The sequence below is a fragment of the Narcine bancroftii genome, chromosome 1 (assembly GCF_036971445.1).
Source record: "Narcine bancroftii isolate sNarBan1 chromosome 1, sNarBan1.hap1, whole genome shotgun sequence".
In the NCBI taxonomy this organism is placed as follows: Eukaryota; Metazoa; Chordata; class Chondrichthyes; order Torpediniformes; family Narcinidae; genus Narcine; species Narcine bancroftii.
Genome location: NC_091469.1, coordinates 204085216 through 204104679, shown reverse-complemented (window position 1 = coordinate 204104679; position 19464 = coordinate 204085216). Strand labels below are relative to the sequence as shown.

Genomic DNA, 19464 nt, shown 5'->3' with positions numbered 1-19464 from the left:
GTTATTCCTGACAACTTGGACTCTTAAGATGGGTGTGCTGAACCATATTAAAATATTTTTACATTATCTACCTATGGAATTATAACTAGCTCTTCAAATTGCTTCAGGTCCAATTACCAACTCGTACACAATGCTTTTGTCAATGCAATAGCATGTGGAATCATTAAATATCATGCCATGCCAATACTGCAGATTATAGAACAGCATCTTGGAATGACTGCAAATGAAGCAAAATAGTTTGCATTGTTCAACTTTATCTCTGGTAATGGCAACTGTCTCATTATTTTACACAGGGCCACCATTACACTGTATATCAACATTGAGCTGTATAACATTGTCAACACATCCCATGAGACAACAGACAGTTCAGTAACTATGCAAGCCATCAGGTTATGGACTGAAACTATTTAACTTCCAATAGCAATCACACATTTGCTGAGCCAAGCCAATCAATATATGCCATTTAAATGAACAGTGCAAGGATAAATGTCCCTGCTGAGATACCATTATATTTCTATAATCTGCATTGATCCATTTGGCCCTCTGTAATTGGGACATGGCGCTTTTCAGTAGGAGTTGTAAACCAGAAAAGAAACTGAAACTGCTGTTAATTAGCATGAAAACTAGATGGCCTAGAGATAACCTCATTTGCACCAACTGGGGCTTGTACTGACTGCTGTGTGCAATTCCAGGGAGAAAAGCTTTGGCTACACCTTCTGTCAAGCATAGAAATAACACACGTGTAACAGTCATCATTTGATTAGTGATCACTATACTGAAACCAAGCTGTTTATAATGAGGCAGACTGATGACTGAACGTCAAAGCTCCAGGCAATTTCTGGTTCAAGAATAAGAGCAGATGCATTAAGATTTCGTAAAGCTACTTACCTCGAAGTTTTCTTCAATACAGCAGCTGTTAAATTATTAAAAGTAATATTGTTTTAGTAACTTTCACTTTGATAAACACTTCCTTTTTTCTTCGGAAAATTGGATGAAGACAGAGTTCAAAACTAAATTTTCAGCATAAAGTGAAGCTGGTTTAACAGTAGTTATTCCTTTCATTGTGTGCATACTTCCCATCCCTCAATTTAAGAAACAAGTCTCTACTGCTTTGCAGTCCCGAGGTGGCACACACTAATGGTGCACTCGCTTCTATTTACTAGGCTTTGCTCCTTCGGATATTTCCTATTTCAGGCCATGGACGTGCCATTCTTTGAATTTTGTTTCATACAGTCTGGGATATAAGCCCACCTCGACCCCACCCCCCCCCCCCACCCCCACCCTGTGCTTTAAAGCTTGTAAAGTGCTTTCCTGGAAAGACTACGAAAATCTCGCAACCTCTTGTTCTGAAACTACACTCAGATCTCCAACTTTAGTGAGCCTCGTGTATCAAAGGTGCAACGTGCCATGATTATTGAGATTATGTCCTTCTGAGACTGCAGTTAACCATATTTTGGGATGTTCACAATGACACCTCTCTCAGTGTCCGAAATAAATCCTTACAAATTTTATTGAGACCAGTGTAATTGCTAAGAACAGTTGAGGCATGTCATGTCTGGGATCTAGACCTCCCTCATTATTTATGTGCCCACATGTATTAGCTGAATTTTAAGAATAACTATATTCCTTGAAATGTAACCATTTAATACAAACCTCTGTAAAAAGTGATCCCATTTTCCTTCAGCCAACCATCTCTTTTGGAAAGGGATTGACCACTGAAGCATATCAAGGGGGTCATCAGTGAGACGACTAAATGACAGATGAACTGCTAAATGCACTCTTCGAGACTCCACTATTTATTAATAGTATTTATTTTAAATCTATGCATATATGTGCTGAACCTGTCTGTATGTGCGCGACATCATTCTGAGTATTTGCACTACTATGCACTGTGGACCAAATAACGATGTTTTGTTGTGTTGTACTGGTACAATTAGATGATAAATAACTTGAACATGAGTGGGGGGGGGGGTGGGGGGTCAGGGCTTTTACAACTGCCTGCCCTATATTTGATAATTATATTGATAGGAGCACTTCATTCCCCATGTTTTGCTGATATGTTCAGCCAAAATACTGGCATTAAGCTGATAGAGGATTGGGACATTCGGTTAGCTGGTTCAAAAATACAAACTGCTGCACTGTCCTTGGCAAATGCGGAGGAGCTAAGACATATTAAGATCTTATTCGCATAGATGACAGCAATTTCTTTTTGAACTTGCTAAAACAATTTGAATATGTGTTTATATAACACCTTTAAACCCACATGATAAAGGAATAGCTTCATTGCTTTGATTCTTGTTTCTACAATTTTTCACAAATCAGAGGATACATTAAAACTCAGCTCTTTCAGATGTTATTTGAACAAGATTCTTTACTACTGTCATTTTCAGAGTTATTGTTGGAGTACATACATGACATCACATACAACCCTGAGATTCTTTTTCCTGTGGGCGTGGCAGAATTACCAATTATTAGTTGTGCAAAAAATAAACTGTACACAGCATAAAACATGTAAACAAAGAACTGTAAACAGATAACAAATGTAAACAAACTGAATGTGCAGTACAGAGAGAACAAAAAGAAAATCGATAAAGTCCACAAGTAAGAATCCTTAAACAAGTCTGTCCTGGGTAAACTTGTACCTCTCACTTTGTTCGTTTTAGATTGGTCACAGTGTTTGAGCTATCGAAAGAAAACAGAGACACACACCGAGAGCACTTCAGTTTATACAAATCTTTATTACTAAATCTAAAGCTGAATTCAAACTACAATATGCAAGCCCTTCCCAATTATACTTATCAACACCTGGACTGGTCCCAACTACCGAAGAGAGGCAATGACCGCACACTTGTAGTAGGTGGTCTGGGTGACGGTAGCAGCTTCTCCACCTCCCCTGACCGGGACGTAGGTTGGAGTCTAGAAGTTCTTCTTCTTGCTGAGAGATGTTGCCACCTCTCGGAAAGTCTCAAACTTCAGCAGTGGGACCATGGCTTATATTACCCAAAAATTGTTTACTCATAGCTTATCTCTTTGAATAAATTATTTAATTATCTTCAAGGTCTCCTGACAGTCTGCGACCAACAAAAGACAACTGCATCTCTGGGCCTCACGGTGTAAATTAGATTATGTCTGCTGATTCATTCATATGCATCTCTGGGCCCCATGGTGGAATTTAGATTATGTCGGCTTCATACATTATTCTCAAAGTAGGTCACTGATACTTAAACTTGTATAAGCAAAAGCATGGTCTAAATCCTCCATTACAGAGTCCCTGACTGAGTTTGTTGTTGAAGAGTCTGATGGTGGAGGGGACACCAGCTGTTCCTGAACCTGGAGGTGCAAGTCTTGTGGCACCTCTTCCTCTTTGCTTATGGCAGCAGCGAGAACAGAGCATGTGCTAGGAGGTGTGGATCCTTGGTGATTGCTGCTACTCTCTGACAGCACCATTCCCTCTAGATGTACTCAATAGTGGGGAGGGGTTTGCCTGTGATGTTCTGGGCTGTGTCCACTACCTTTTGGATGGCTTTATGCTCAGGAATATTGATGTTTCCATACCATGCAGCTGGTCAGCACATTTTCCACCACACTTCTGTAGAAATTTGCCAGAGTTTCTGATGTCATACTCAACCTCTAACAACTGTACAAATACATAATTTCCAATTTAACTTTTTAAGTTTTCCAGGCTTAGATCACCAAAGTGTCATGGTTCTTATTAGAGGTGTCAACGTTTTAAAGATTAAATGAAAACTCCACAGGAGCTATCACCAGGCATGTCAGAAAGGTGATTATAATATTGCATTCAGAATGTGCTTATGATGATGACCTTTCAGGAATCTCATCACTAAAGTCAGTATCGAAATAGTTACCTAGCCTGAACAGGGTGAAGGACCTGAATTAAAATGCTCAAACAAAATGACATGACTGCTGACCTGTCCTGGGGCTAATGACCACCTATTCCAAGTCTCTTGAGTTCCACAGGAAATCCTATCTGCGCAAGAAAACTCCATTGAAGATTTCCCCGACCCCCCCCCCCCCCCCCACCATTATATCATCCCATTGGACTCCAATTGTTTGTAAGGCACCTTTAACTTATGTAATTATTTGAAGGCCACACTCTGACTTTTCCCGTAAAAGTGCCGTGTTTCACCACTTGTTCTTTAAATTATTTCTCTGCCTTAAAAAAAAACAGGCTTTTCTGCCACCTTACTATTTTTACTCTTGTCAACTCACTAAAATATAGTTTAGTTATTTAACTAAATGAGTCAGGACTCATGCTTTTCACTTAATTGGACAACAGCTCCCAACTTTGAAACATTGGGACACATAAATTCAGAAAGAAAGGAGAATCTCAAAATAACCACCAAAATGCATTTATTCTTCTGTATAGGTGACAGCTGAAGGTACAGGACAAGGAAATTTCCAAATCATACTCAGAGCCAGAGCTGGTGATGCAGAAACTGGTGAGAAAACAGGTGTTGCTTATCCTTTGCAAAATGGGAAGGTGCTAAGTGAAGTGATTACAAAGTGCCCAAAGAAAATTTTCACATTTAAAGTTTTATATAATTTAAGGGATTTCTTCATTGCAGTCACATGCATGCTATTTACTATGAACTGCAATGTTCTATCTAGTCCAGAATTACAACACGATTTCTTGCAAAAAAAAAAGACACTTCTCCCACTGAAATCCAACAGAAACCTCTCAGTATTTTTTACCTAATTCTTTCCAGATTCTTTTGTATGCCTTTTCAAGACACTGCCCAATGATACTCCTTTCCACATGAATGGCAATGAAGAGTAGAGAGTTTCAAGATCTTAGGAATAAATATCTCCAAAGACCTGACCTGGGACAAGCACGTTGAAATATCGATCAAGGAAGTGCACCAATGCCTTTACTTTCTTAGAAGAGTAAGGAAGTTTGGCCTGCCCCAATTGTCCCTCAATAACTTTCACAAGTGTACCATCAAAAGCACAATTGCTGGATGCATCACAGCGTGGTACAGGAGCTGCTCTGTTCAAGATCAGATGGTAGTGAATGTACCTCAGAACATAATACAAACTTCCCTTCTCTCAAATGCAAGTTGAGCTACTAGTGACAACCATTCTCTTTCCTTTGTGTCCAAACTGCATAGAATTCATGGAGGTAACTCACCTTTTGGCTCCTGATTCCCTTTGCATATCCTTTCAGTTTTGAGCAATGAATATCATTCAATATTCAAAGATGACATGGCTCAGTGTAAAATGGCTATATTTAAAGTTATTAAATAACTATTTTACTCTGATCTTTATATTAACAAATCCATTACTTATACAGAACAGACCCTCATACAGTTAACTTCAGTACACATAAAGGCCTAAATGGAACATGAGAAGCTTTTATTTCTGGATAGCTTCAGCCACATGACAGGTAACACATCTGTGCTGTTATGTAGCGACTTAGAGAAAAATTTCCATTATGTTTTAACAATTGTAAAAGTCTATCAAGTAGGAAAACACTGCCATTCTGTTCAGATGTACATCACAAACTTATTGATTAGTGAAACAATTTTTCAGCATGTGTTTCTGAAGTGTGAGTGCAATATGGCCATAATGTCACAGAAGCAAAACCTTCTTTGAGGGTGATAGTGCTTTTCAATCTTGCTGAGCTTTCATCATTTGGTACTTGATGGGAGCCTAAGTAGGCCAGAGTATCAGCATTGCCAGAAGAAGATGAAGCAATCATAGCGGATAAGAGTCCTTTATGTCACTGAAGTGGCAGAAATGTGTTCAAGGACTTCCTGACAGATGAAAAGCACCAGAATAATGTGTACAGATTTTATCAGGACAGGGAATGAGCTTGAAAACTTACAAATCAGACCAAAAAGATGAAGTTATCACCTGACACAGTTAACTTCTTTGTTTCACTTGAAGCAACATTTCACTTGTGAATCTGCAGGGGGACATCTATTGCATCTGCTGCTCCCATTGTGGCTTCCTCTACATTGAGAGACTGGATGCAGCTGGGAAGAATCGTTTCACTGAACATATTTGCTCTGTCCACTACAATAGCGAGGACTATGGTAGCCAATTTAAATTTCGTGCCTATTCCTCGACCGACATTTCTGTTCATAGCCTCATGCACGGCCAAACTGAGGCTACCTGTAACTGGGAGGAACAAGACCTAATGTTCCACCTGGGCATTCTCCAACCTTCTATCTCTTCCTCCAGCTCCCCACCCTTTCCCTCTCCATTCAGAAAACTAGCCCCTCCCCTGTCACTTCCTAGTTTCTTTTTCTTCTGCCCTCTGACCCACATTCACCTATGACCTCTTGCTTGTTAGCCTCTACTCCTCTCCCACCTCTTCTTTCCTCCTTTCCCACCATTTTATTCAGGCACCTGCCTGCTTTTTTGTTCATCCCCTGACAAAGGGCTCAGGCCTAAAATATTAGTTATATAACCTTGCTTCCTATGAACATTCAGGTCCTGCTGAGTTTCTCCAGCACTTGTGTATTAAACTGCCATTACAGCATCTCCAGACTTTCGTCTTTAACTCCCTAATTTCTTAACTTACCTTTTAAGAAAGTTTTATAGCAATTTACATTCCTTGCATCTAGTTTTGATGTCATTCTGTTTCCTTCCTGAAGCTGCTGCCCTTATGTTGGAATAAAAATCTCATTTTGGTGGTTAAGGAATCACATGTGAACCACCCCAAGTAAGGGTGACCGATTTCCACCTATGAAGTTCATTGGTGAACAAAGTTTTTAAACAACAGCATAGTTTTGAAGTTACTTCTATTTCAATTTTAGGTTCAATCAGTTTTAAATTTCCAAACTGCCCTGATCCAGTCCAGTAACTTATGCTCAACACCATCATTCATTCACTGGTTGTTGGAATATCCCGTGGTTGCTGGTCACATTCTGGTGACTTGCAAGTGTGATCGAACGAGCAAGGTGTTCTACTAGGCAGGCCTCTAACTGTTCTGATCCCGTGAGTGAAGTATGCAGCAATTAGGAAGAGGAAAGCTGAATAACTTTTGTCAAAATCTCCCATTTGTACATCAGGTTCACCCATTGACTGTTCCAAACTCAAGTAGAACACAACTGCATTGAGAATAATCCTGAGCATAAGAATTCTGCTATTTGGTCAGCACAGTTTTGTGGCCACAAGTTGAGCCACCGCAAGTAACTTTTTGACACAAACATTTAAGCTTGTGACCAGAGCAGCAGCTGGAAGTGACTGCAAAGAAACAAATCTTTCGTACACAGCGATCTGCGTGGGTGGTTTTTTTTATTTTGCAGCTGTTGTCTTCTGGACAATTGGGAATAGTTATCCAAGCCCATTGCTTTAAATAAAAATACAATCACAACCATATGCGTTTCCAAAATTTCACCAGTGCAGTGAATTCTCAAGGAAGTAATTTTCTATCTGTGTACTAATTTGGTTCGGCACAGACTAGGAGGGCTGAAGGGGCCTTTCTATGGTTCGAGTAGGAAATGTTCTCCTTTCAGTCAACCAGCAATACTCTTGAACGATATTTAAGGCACTATTTACAAGTTACACTTGGATTATAATTAACATTTTAGATGTCACCAAAGTATTAAAATATAACAGCAAAATGAAATATGTAAATAATCAGGTTATTAATGTATATAGATTAAGATAGTACTTTAATAATCCTCAATATTCTACCCTGATAAACCTTCAAATAATCTTCAATGGACACAAATGTAAATGATTTTACCTCAAAGTGATCCAATGACCTGGAAGAATCCGAAGCAACTCAAAGAGTAAAAGGTCCCATGACTTAGATTCGCACAAGATTTATGAGTAACCTTGGCTTGAAACATTAAGGGAGATACAAAATGAATCCAGATACTTCCCAGGGGTGATGGGGTGTAGAAATCACAGCAGAAGGAATATGCTTTGCTCACACATCAAAGGCAGTAGAGGCAGCAGGAAACAAGTGCCTGTCCACACCTTCAACGCAACCTTAAAAGGTTAGAAATAGTATGCCCGCTTATGAGAAAGCTTCTACAAGTTCCATCATTTCCTTTTTTCATTAAACATCTTTTAGAACATGCATCAATGTCAATATGCACAGAAACTTGAGTTAATAGTAGTAATCTACAGACTGGAGCTTGGAGCTTTCTCTTGGCAGGAACGCACAGCTTTTAGGAACTGAATGTGACACTTGCCATTGACAAGGCTGCTGCCGGCCAAGTTTCAATCAAGGACAGCTGGCAGATTTTGGGAAATATCATGGAGATGTTGTTTTGCCCAATCTCTATTAGCATTAATCTTTAAAAGTGAACCTGTTTTGTGTGAATAAAACACATACTATTTATGCCTGTGTTGTGACAGACCATGCGAGATGGTTGAGATATTTATGACTGGCTGCTGTCAACGCTACTTACACTGCTTAGTTTACTGCAGGTGATGAGAACGCGGCGTTCATACAGCATACTGGCATAAAGGTGGAGCATGTTGTTGACATCTACAGCTACAAAATACTCAGTCAGGTTTCTCTGAAAGAGAAAACCATTTTCAAAATTTAGAGAGGAGTAGCATCATTGCCAAAAAAAAGTGAAATTATTTACACATATTAACAATAATCTCTGATAATAATCTTCAAATTTAATAAAATAATGCTGTTTGTATAAATCATGAAATCTATTTGATACCACAGATCAGTTTACCTCCTTCTGCCATCCCTGCTAGAAGTCCACTTTATTTGAGGAAATGTAACTAATTGTCAAATATGCATTATCTATAACTCTAACAAAATGCAAACTTTACCTAACTTTTTATGCAGAAAAATATTATTTCAATGGTTTTCCATCATTATTGCCATTTACAAATGTACATCGCTTCAGATACAATTGAATCCATGGGTCAAAGCCTGGTATGGTGAAGAAATGGGCTCCTCTAGGAAGTGGAAAGTGGGAGCTGTGCCACTGGGGATGATCTACACCTGAAACATGCTAGGACCAATGTTCTAGCAAACCATGTAACCAACAAGTGGAGAGGGTTTTGAAGAAATAGTGGGGTTTAAGGTGCATGAAAGGGATCAAGGTTGAAAAGATAGGTAAATCAGAGTAGAGACAGCAAGAAAAAAAAGCACAACAGACTATGACAGGAAAGAATAGAAAGTGCAAATCTATAAGTTAAAGTCAAAGTATGAAGTATAGGAGTTGGGATGATCTGGTAAAGTTGTATAAGACATTGATGAGGCCAAATTTGGAGTATTGTGTGCAGTTCTGGTCACCTAACTACAGGAAGGATACCAATAAGATTGAAAAAGTGTAGAGAAAATTTACTAGGATGTTACTGGGATTCAGGAACTGAGTCATAGGGAAAGGATAAACAGGTTAGGACTTGATTCCCTGGAGCATAATTATGAGGGGTATATAGATAGAGTAAATGCAAGTAGGCTTTTTCCACTGAGGTTAGGTGAAATACAAACCAGAGGACTTGGGTTAAGGGTGAAAGGGGAAAAGCTTAGAGGGAAATTCTTCACACAGAGAGTAGTGGGAGTGTGGAATGAGCTGCCATCCGAAGTGATGAATGTAAGCTCAATTTCCATATTTAAGAAAAATTTGGACAGATACATAGATGGGAGGGGTATGGAGGGCTAAGGACTTTGTGCAGGTCAGTGGGACCAGGCAGAATAATAATTTGGAACAGACTAGAAGGGCTGAAGGGCCTGTTTTCTGTCCTGTAATTTTCTATGGTTCTGTGCTTCTAAGCAAGGATTACAAAAATAATTTTTAAAATGCAAAACTAAAAACTGTGCATCTGAATGGACACAAGATTCAAAACAAAGTATATGAACTGTAACCACCAATAGAATTTCTTAAAAATTATTTGATTAACATAGAGACATGGCTACAGAACGGCGTGTATCAGAATACTAAAGGATGTGTGATATGCAGGAAGGTAGGAAGGGAAGAAAAGGTGCAGGAACAACCCAATACAGCAATTTCTCCAGCAAAGTTTTAAGTCAGTGGTTAGGATAGATATAGGAAATAATAAAGGCTAGAAGTCACTTATAGAAGTGGTGTACACAACTCCTAACTGTAACCACATACAATTAAATACGTTTCACTTGCAGGAAGACAAGAATAAGAAACTGATTTAGCTGGAGGCAGGACCACAAGTTGCCATGAACAGAGGAGGAGACAGATGGGTGAAGTTGATGGCTGGACGCAGAGGGTACTGGGATCAGGAAGGCAAAGGGAGTAAGATGAGAAGGGGTGTTGCTGCCGATGAAGAGAAGAACAGGAAGAGAGAAAGGAACAGAGAGCAGACAAGGAGCCTTGGAATGGGAGGACAGAAATGGAAAGAGGAGGGGGAGAAAAGGAAGAGGGATAATGAGGGGGAAACAAAAATAAGGGAATGAAAAACAAGAACAGACCCATTAAAAAAAAAATCACTTCCCTGGTCTGCATACATCATATAATACATATGGATGTCTACAATCATTACATCAAATCACTTACATTTTCAGGTATGCTAGGAAGTTCTTGGTTACTAGGTGTAGTAAAGTACAAATGCTGCCAAAGGAAAAAGATCTTTAGAATCATTTTCATAGCTTAATGTTTGTAGATAGTATCTAAAGTATAATTCTATAAAGGGCTCTCTGTTTTAATGCAATTTGTTTCTGCTAGATAATGGAGTCAAAAATAAAATCGAAGTCTGCAGGGACCTGGAAATCACTTAGTTAAATTAGTTAAACTCTGAGTGGATCTATATATATCAGTGCTTGAGTTCCAAGGTATAACACCACAGATTTGCATGTTTTGGCAAAGTGGCAGGGCCCATCGTTGCCCATGTACACCTAAGGCAGGGACTGCCATTGTTCCAACATCTGATATTGTCAAGGGACTATTCCAAGAGCTCCATGGCATCGAGCAATTACGATGTCATACGAAACCCACTGTATTAAAGAATGCTCAGAGATTGTGCACCAGCTAAATAAAGATTGAATTATACACAAAAGAATGGGGTAGAAGCTGAAGTAATATAAATGTTTAGGAAAAAAATTAAAACTTGCTACGTTTTAAATGGGTGAGTAAAATACAAGGTACAGTACATAAATAAAATTATTTTCTATGGTCAGAAAACTTGTTAAGCAGTGATTATGTTCACTTAATGGCCATAAAAAAAATTACGCATTCAATGCATCAAAGCATTATATATCTTCAAATTTTTATTGCAGCAGGACCTTCTCTTTTCCACCCCCTGATCTATCCAGCATGAGAAGGAAAGACAAACCACTGACAGGATTTCTTCATTAAGTTATGAGCATGTGGAAATCCCAGCATTACAGCTGTTTCCATTATACAATGAGAGGTGGGAGGAGGGAGGGTATATGCAGGGTGTGTGTGTATACACATTTCATATATATATCATACACATTTTATATAATATATGAATATATATATATATATCACACACACATACATACATTTTATACATATTTATATATCACACACACGCATACACACTGCGCGCGCGCGTGTGTGTGTGTGTGTGTGTGTGTGTGTGTGTGTGTATATGCAACAAACACTGTCTAAAGCAAAACAATTTTTCCATCAGGGGACCTTTCAATTTAATGGTAACAATTACAATTAGCCTGGATCTTTTGCTTAAAAGAAAATACTACTTTTGGCATCTCTGCAAATTAATTTGCAATAATTCTCCATCAATTTAAGATTCTCAAAAATATCATCTCCCAATTTGGCTTCGATCCCAGTATCCAACAAATAATGTTTCAAAAATGTTAAACCACTTTTTTCATCTCTTTCCATTTCAACTGTCTAGCTGTTCAGTTCAAGTGCTCCCACAGCAACTGAACAGCTCAAGGAAACAAAGCCTTCCATAAGCTGCTCTTTGATATCCTTTCTTGCTCCATTGCCCATGAAATGTTTAAGCAGAGGGGCAGACCAGAAGCTTTCTTTTGAACCACAAGAATGAAATGCCTGAAATGAGCTGAACTATCCCATCAGACCACAGAGCCTCCAAGACAACCTGCTCTTTCGGTCGAACAGGCAGAATCCATAGAGCTTGGCTTGGTGCAGCTGGGGTTATCTTCACAACCAGCCAATGCCCTGGCAAGGACAAACAACCACAGTGGCCATCACTAAGCAGGAATGTAAAAAAATGATTTAAGTTGTTTAGATTTATGTCATTCTGTGCACACTACCTAAAATTTCTAGATAAGTAAAATCTTTACACATAATGTGATGCAAGGCCATTACCAAATATGACAAGTACTTCTCATTTTACAATTACTATGCCCGATGTGGTTATACATGAACTACCAACTAAATAATTTTGAAAACTGTAGAAGCGGCTGCATACATACACAAAACAAATCCCATTCTACAGGCATATGAATTACACAGAGTAGAAAGTAGATAACTATCATGTTAAATTACACAAAAGCCAAAGATCCGGATCAAATCTCCAATTCTAATATGTTGATAGCTTTAGAAATTCCCTCATCTCCCTGCAGGATCAGCTATGAGCCAATCTTCTGTCCTTTACAAAACTCTCTTCATTCCATTCAAATAAAAGTACGTGTGCCCAGAGTCTGGAAGTGACATCTAAAATGCTGAGACTTGCCTATTACTGAGGAAGCGAGAGCAGAGTTAACATATGAAAGTGCAGAACTAACTCAACAGCAACATTCAACTTACCACACCTAATTGAACAGCAGCGCCTGGTTGCGGAGGAACAAGGCAGTATAGTAAATGTAGTAAATTCTTCCACTGACAGTCCTGAAACATTCCACAGGCACAAAATAGAAAATTATTTTAAAAAAAGATTTGCATTTCTATGAATGGTTTGATAAGTGGCATTTCTGTAAGATTAAACTTAAAGGAAGAATGTTCTCTAGTATCAACAAGTTGAAATGTTTCTCTGCCAATTATCAGAAAGTGACAGGAAAAAACTGGTGCAAGAAAGAGCTCATTTCTGAGCCAAGTGCTCTGGTGGTACACATCATTTGTAGAAGACGGAGATAAAAGGATTCCCTATGCTTGTGTTTATTTTTACATGCAACAGCTTATTAAATTATAAATTCAGCAAAATGACAGATATAAACCAAGCTTGAAACCAATGACAGAATTACTCGTTTTGAACACATCATTCAAAAATATGCAAAAGTGGATTCTGAAATATGATAAATTCCATTGTTATTATAATATTGATTTAAAAGTTTGAATTTCAAAATTGAAATGAAAATTAGTACAGTTAAAATAATTTTCTTATCGATAATTTTATTTAGAAAACTATTAATTTTGATTAATTTCAGAAATATCACATGATCTATTTTTTAATCATTGCACTATATATAAAAATACAATACCTGGCCTTTGGCAGTGTATTCTGCTAAGATGTTCAAAAGCTTGTAGAAAACTTCAAACCAGGGTAAATAGCTGGAAATAAATACATAGTCGGCTTTATTTCGAGCACCACTTTAACTGAAGTTGACAATAATAACTTCAGTTTTGTAATTTTAGCCAAAGTTCATGCATTATTAATAATCAGCTCTGAAAAGCACTTTCAAACTGTTATCAAAATGTTTGTATTGAGATATTTAGAATTTGGAAATTCAATAAATCACCAAAAAAATTATATATTTTGATAAGCATACAATCAAAAGTTAATCTAGAATGCAATTAGAACTTTAGTCCATTCATTGGGAACTAAGCTCCTTTCCATTGACTAGTAGCCTAGCAGCATTATATTAGAAAACATGCTGAAATATCATTGAATCTGACGAACTATGATGTTAACTAGACAGCTGATACACATTTTGCAATGGATGAACTATAAATGACACCTGCTGTAAGCAAGAATGGCTACTGTAATAACAAATAAGATACAAATAATATTACCAGAAATACCAATGAAATTTAATAAATTTAACAAGCACCGTTCATTATGAAGTCTTGCTTAAGACACGATGGAGGTAAACATTCATTATTGGAATAAGTAATAGGTATTCTTTATCAAACTGAATAACATGTTTCCTTGTGAAAACTCTTGTTACAGAACTCAGCTTTTCTTCAAGCGTACCAAGTGTATCATCTTACTTCACAATAAAAGTTTTTTTTAAAGATTCAACCTCATTTTTTTAGTGAGTCCTTTCCAAAGCATCCCTTGGCCAGAGAATCAACCTATTCCCTGAGCTCTGCAAGTGCAAGTCTTTAGTTGGGCTTGAAAAGGTATGCAACGATATCCTAGTGAGACTTGGCCTTCATGTACTGAAGAAAAAGCCAAGATGGAGAACTGAAGTGTGTGGTGGAAATCATGGTGTCCAAGTACTTTTTTACCATTCTTCACAGTGGAAAAATATCCACCACAGGCTAAAGGAAAAGATACAAAAATCTTACCATGAACAAAAGACATAATAACCTCATTTGATTTTTTTTTGCGTGCGTGATTTAAGGGAGGGAAATTGACCAAGTGAACTTCTATTTAATTCAATTTTTTTTTAAACTGTGGTTGCTATAAATCTGAAATAAATGTTAGTCAGGCAGCACTGTGGAAAGAGAAGCAGTTCATGTTGAAGACTCTTCCTCAGAACTGAAAACTGAAAAAATAAGAATTAAAATATGAAACATTTCTTTCATCACTTTTCCAGTTCCTACCAAGTTTTTGACGTAACACATGAATTTTAATTTTTTTAATTTAGAGACACAACACGATGACAGGCCTTTCCATGCACAAGCCCTCACTGTCAAAATACACCTATGCAACCATTTCACCCACTAACCCCATATGTCTTTGGAACATAGGAGGAAATAAGAGCATCCAGAGGAAACCCACACAGTCTCGGGGAAAATGTACAAACTTCTTTATGACAGTAATGGAAACCCAGGCTGCTGGCATTGTAATTCTATTTCTATGGATCTTGCACAACCTACTGAACATTTTTTTCTAGAAGAAAGAAAGAGTAAATGGTCAATTTCAAACACCAATGGAAAAACCTGTGGGGAAAATCTCATCAACTATACAGATAAAACCCTAAGTAAATTTCCCACTTGTAATATTGTAGTGGAGTTGAGTATAGAGTTCTTATCCTTTTGGTTCTGATTATATTTACGACAGCAACCAAGTGAATTTCTTTGTCATATTATTCATGCAGCTGCTACTCTCAGAGTAATAAATGTACATAGCACTTTGCAGATTAACCTCCAATTTAAAACAAAATTCAATTTGAAAAATTGTAATCTTCAAGCACCACTTAGCAGGACAGTTCCATGTAAACAATCAGAAAGAACTGATCCACAATTATTTCAGTTGTTTAAACAAACTCAATGAAATCCTTTCAATTACAAAGCTATCTAGGTGTTATCTAAATTCTGGAAAGCTTCTCAATCAAGCAGAAATGCCCCCTAACTTCTCACACTTCTGCAACATGCTCGCCCTCCCACTTGTCCAATCTGTTACGCATTGCCTAAGATTTATTTAAGCTTGAAAACTATTACAGCCAAGAAGATATGTAACAGTTGGTAGCAGGACATCTCTGGAGAAAAATAACCAAAAATACTTTAAACCGCTGGTAAAAAGCTGATGCTATGAAATAATGATAAAGTTCAATAAATTCACTCAATGTATGTCAGTTGCCCAATTCTAATTCTATATTGCATGATTCAGCACCACCATTATTACAAAATAACTTATCACGAACTGTGCCACAGGAGATGAAAATTCAAACACATATGCTGTGTCACTTCCCTCCAACAGCCTGCTGCTACATTTTACGTGAAAATTTCTGGTGCTTGAATTACTTCACGTCTTGCTGCACAATTTGGCTGATTTTCAAATTTTACAAGTCAATATATATGAGCTCAAAGCAAATATCTTTGCCAATTGTTTGTTGAGTACATTTATTGCCTGGGATTAACTTCTTACTTGTTTGGAAGAGAGAAACCCAGAGGATGCTTGGGCACAAGAAGAATTTGAATGCCTTAGTTTTTTCTGCTGCACCTGAAATTTCCAATATTTTCAATTTCAAAATTGAAGTTCCAATTTCAGAATCATAATTTCACATGCACTTTATGGTTTCTGTTTAAGTTGTTACATCAAAGTTTCAGGCTCACTTAAAAGTTTTGATTTTTGGCTGCTTTTTGGAATCCCTGCCAGTTTTATGTCACTGCCTCCGATTCACTTCCTCACCAGAAACCACTGCTGAAATGAGAATAATCCCCTTAATCAAGTCGTCAAGTCAAGCTTATTGTCATCTCGTTGCACAAGTACAACCCAACGAAACAGTGTACTCCGGGTCGTCGGTGCAAAACTTGCAGACACACGTATAGACAAACAATTCATATGCAGAACAAATAATTTATCTATAGAAATAAATAAATAAATATTGAACAGTTTTGGTCAGTATTCTCACTGCTCGTGGGAAGAAGTTGTTCCTCAGTCTGGTGGTGCTGGCTCTGATATTCCTGTATCTCTTCCCCGACAGGAGCACTGAAAGATGTCGTGTGGGGTTCTCAATGATTTGACACGCCTATTTCAGACAACAATCTCAGTAAATTATGTTGCTGGGGGGGGGGGGGGGGGGGGAGGGAGACTCCAATGATCCTCTTTGCAACTTTTATGGTCCAGTGGATTGATCTCCAATCCAACTCTCTGCAGCACACTGTGATGCAGCCAGCCTGGACACTCTTGATAGAGGTTGGCATAATAGTAGCCTTGCCCACTTCAGTCTTCTCAGGAAGTGCCTTCCTGACAAGTAGATAAATGTGAGTGTCTACGATAGGCCACTAGGTAAGGGAACTCAAAGAATCTGCAATATATGTACACTGTCTAAATGTACAAGAAGAAATGAGGTATTTTATCTTTCTCGGAAATTTTATTTTATCATTTTTCAAAATAAACAATCTCATGTTTAAAAACACAATTATTTTCAAGATATTTACACATTCTTTTAGTACAATTCATGTTTAAAAATACAATATTAGTTTACTTGCAATTTCCCTCCCTCCCCAAATATCAAAATTAATCAAAACAAAACTAAAATTAAAATAAAGAAAAAACTCAAGTCTACCGCCAGTCTCACTGATCTTTTTCCATTCTTTGGGGTGTGTTACGAACCCTGAGGACCTCAAAACTCAGCAGCAATAGATATTTAGCAAGACAAATGGTTACTGAAACAAAAGTTGCTTTTAATTATCTTTAAACAAGAAAACAGAATCATACTTTAACTTAATTAACCTAATTTAACCCCATTCTAATTCTAAGCACATTCTAAATGTCTGTAAGTTCAGAAATGTTCTTTGGTTCACAGTCCAATCTCACTTCTTATTCCTCCAAGTTCACCGGTTGCAGGCAATTCTTATACTGTGCAGAGACTTTAACATTTATAAAGTTCACCAAGCTTTGGTGCATGAAAGGTAAATGGTTATTGCTCAGGAAGGTTCTTGTCGGTTTTCAGAGAAAGATTTGTTGTTCCAGTATTTCATTTAAGATCAGTTTTAAACTGTTTGTATGTGAACTACTCTTAACAAACCTTTCCCAATTTATCTCCCAAAAACATATCTATATAATCTGTCACAGGTGCTACACTGCTGTTGTCTCTACTTATTTTATAAGCTTTTTAGAGCTGTGTGTTATTCTTATAACTGGGCACCAAAGTACCCTAGATATGGTTGCTATTTTTTGGCAAAAGTGTCATTTATTTCTTAAATTATACATTATTTTCTCCACGGGCATACAGTTGTGCATCTCTATGGACCATTGAGTGATGAGTGGGGGTGAGGAGGTCAGACTTCCAGGTGATCGGAATATTTTTTTTGCTACTGACAGGGCAATATCTACAAATTTAATTTGAAATTTTGTTAATTTTCTGCCACGTCATCCAGGTTTCCCAATAAATACAACTCCAGGACCAGCGGGAAGTCTGCCCCCGTAATCCTAGTTAATATAATAGATAATACAAGCAAAAATGGACTCATCTTCTTGCGGGTCCATGTGGAGTATATAAAAATACCAATTTCTAACCCACACCTAAAGCACATTTCCAACATCCTTGTTTTCCTTTATGTAATTTTTGTGGTGTGAGGTATAATTGGTATAAAAAATTATACTGTACCAATCCAAGTCTGGCATTCATCACCAATGTCATGCTCTCCCTACATAAAGCTGACCAATACTCTTAATCATTATTCCCAAGTCCGAATCCCACCTCTTCCTCGATATTTGCAGGCCCGGTTTTGGGCTCTCATTTTGAAGCACAAAGTATATTCTGGATATAAATTTGAGAGCGTCTCCCAGTCAAAGTAACCTTTCCACCTTGTTCCCTTCAGGTGGGGTCATTGTAGGGCCCATTTTTAAGGATCTTAAATGGAGAAAATTATGAAAAGATCCATTAGGCAAATCAAAGGACATAATTTTCATAGTAGTCCTCAACATTTCAGGTCCCCTTTCGATACCAAATATCCAAAATTTTGTTGCCCAAGTTCATAAGCAACAACTCATTGCTTATCAAGGGTGCTCATGGCAATATTACAATATTTTTAGCAATACAATCATTAAATTCTCTCCAGATTCTTTAAAAAATGTTCTAGAATGGGATTATCTGTTCTTTTTCCTATTAATTTCGTATTTGTCTTATAGATGAAATCCTTCGCCACCTTCTCCCCTATACTATGTAGTCCTATATTGACTCATTTTGGTGGGTCACCTTCAAATAAAGATTCAAGGAATCTTGACTGGGCTGGTAAAGTAGCATTTCCTAATATCTGGTAATCCTAGCCCCCCTCCACCAATCCATAATCCCACGTTAATTTGTCCATGGAGATCCTAGAGACTTTGCCATTTCTAAAGAAAAGTTCCTGTATTACCAGTGTCTTAAAAAATTTCCGTTTCAGGTAAATGAGAATGGACTGAAAAAGATACTGCAACATCTTCATTTTTATACAGTTCACCCTGCCCATCAGAGTGATGGACAGACTTCTCCATTTAAATCATCTTCAATTTTTGCAAGGATGGGGGATAATTTAATTTATAAAAGTTTCCCAGGTCTCTATCTATCATGATCCCTAGATATTTTATACTACCCATCTGCCATTTAAATTGACTCCCTTGCTTATATCCCCAATAATCCAAATTAGTTACGGGTATAATCTCACTTTTTCCTCAATTTACTTCATATCCAGAGATTATACTGTATTCTTCCAGGGTGGCCTATAGTTTAGGCAAAGATTCAGCTGGTTTCATTACATATAACAGCACAGTTTTCAAATAAGTTTATTTTGTGCTCAACTTGGTCCAACTTAAAACCCCTTATGTTCGGGTCTTTCTAATATATTCTGCTAATAATTCAATAGCCAATACAAACAAACCTGGAGACAGCAGACAACCCTGTATGCTAGACCTATATAATGTTTTCACCCAATTGATATATATTTGTCCCAGTCCAAATTTTTGCCTTACTTTGAATAAGTATAGGCATTCTAGTCTATC

The 19464-nt window shown here is 37.6% G+C and overlaps 1 protein-coding gene across 11 annotated transcripts in view; it reads right to left on the bottom strand.

Annotated features, from left to right (window-relative positions):
• Nucleotides 1-19464, bottom strand: part of dennd1a (DENN/MADD domain containing 1A) — a 536086-nt gene that overhangs the window by 242323 nt on the left and 274299 nt on the right. For 10 of the 11 annotated variants that reach the window (XM_069888617.1, XM_069888520.1, XM_069888538.1 and 7 more), the window contains 4 exons: nt 13349-13418; nt 12678-12758; nt 10476-10529; nt 8391-8501 (listed from right to left, as the gene is read on the bottom strand). In XM_069888617.1, the coding sequence (XP_069744718.1) occupies nt 8391-8501; nt 10476-10529; nt 12678-12758; nt 13349-13418 (316 nt within the window). Of the gene's footprint in view, nt 1-888; nt 966-8390; nt 8502-10475; nt 10530-12677; nt 12759-13348; nt 13419-19464 lie in introns of those variants that run through there. The other variant, XM_069888586.1, reaches the window with a different exon arrangement.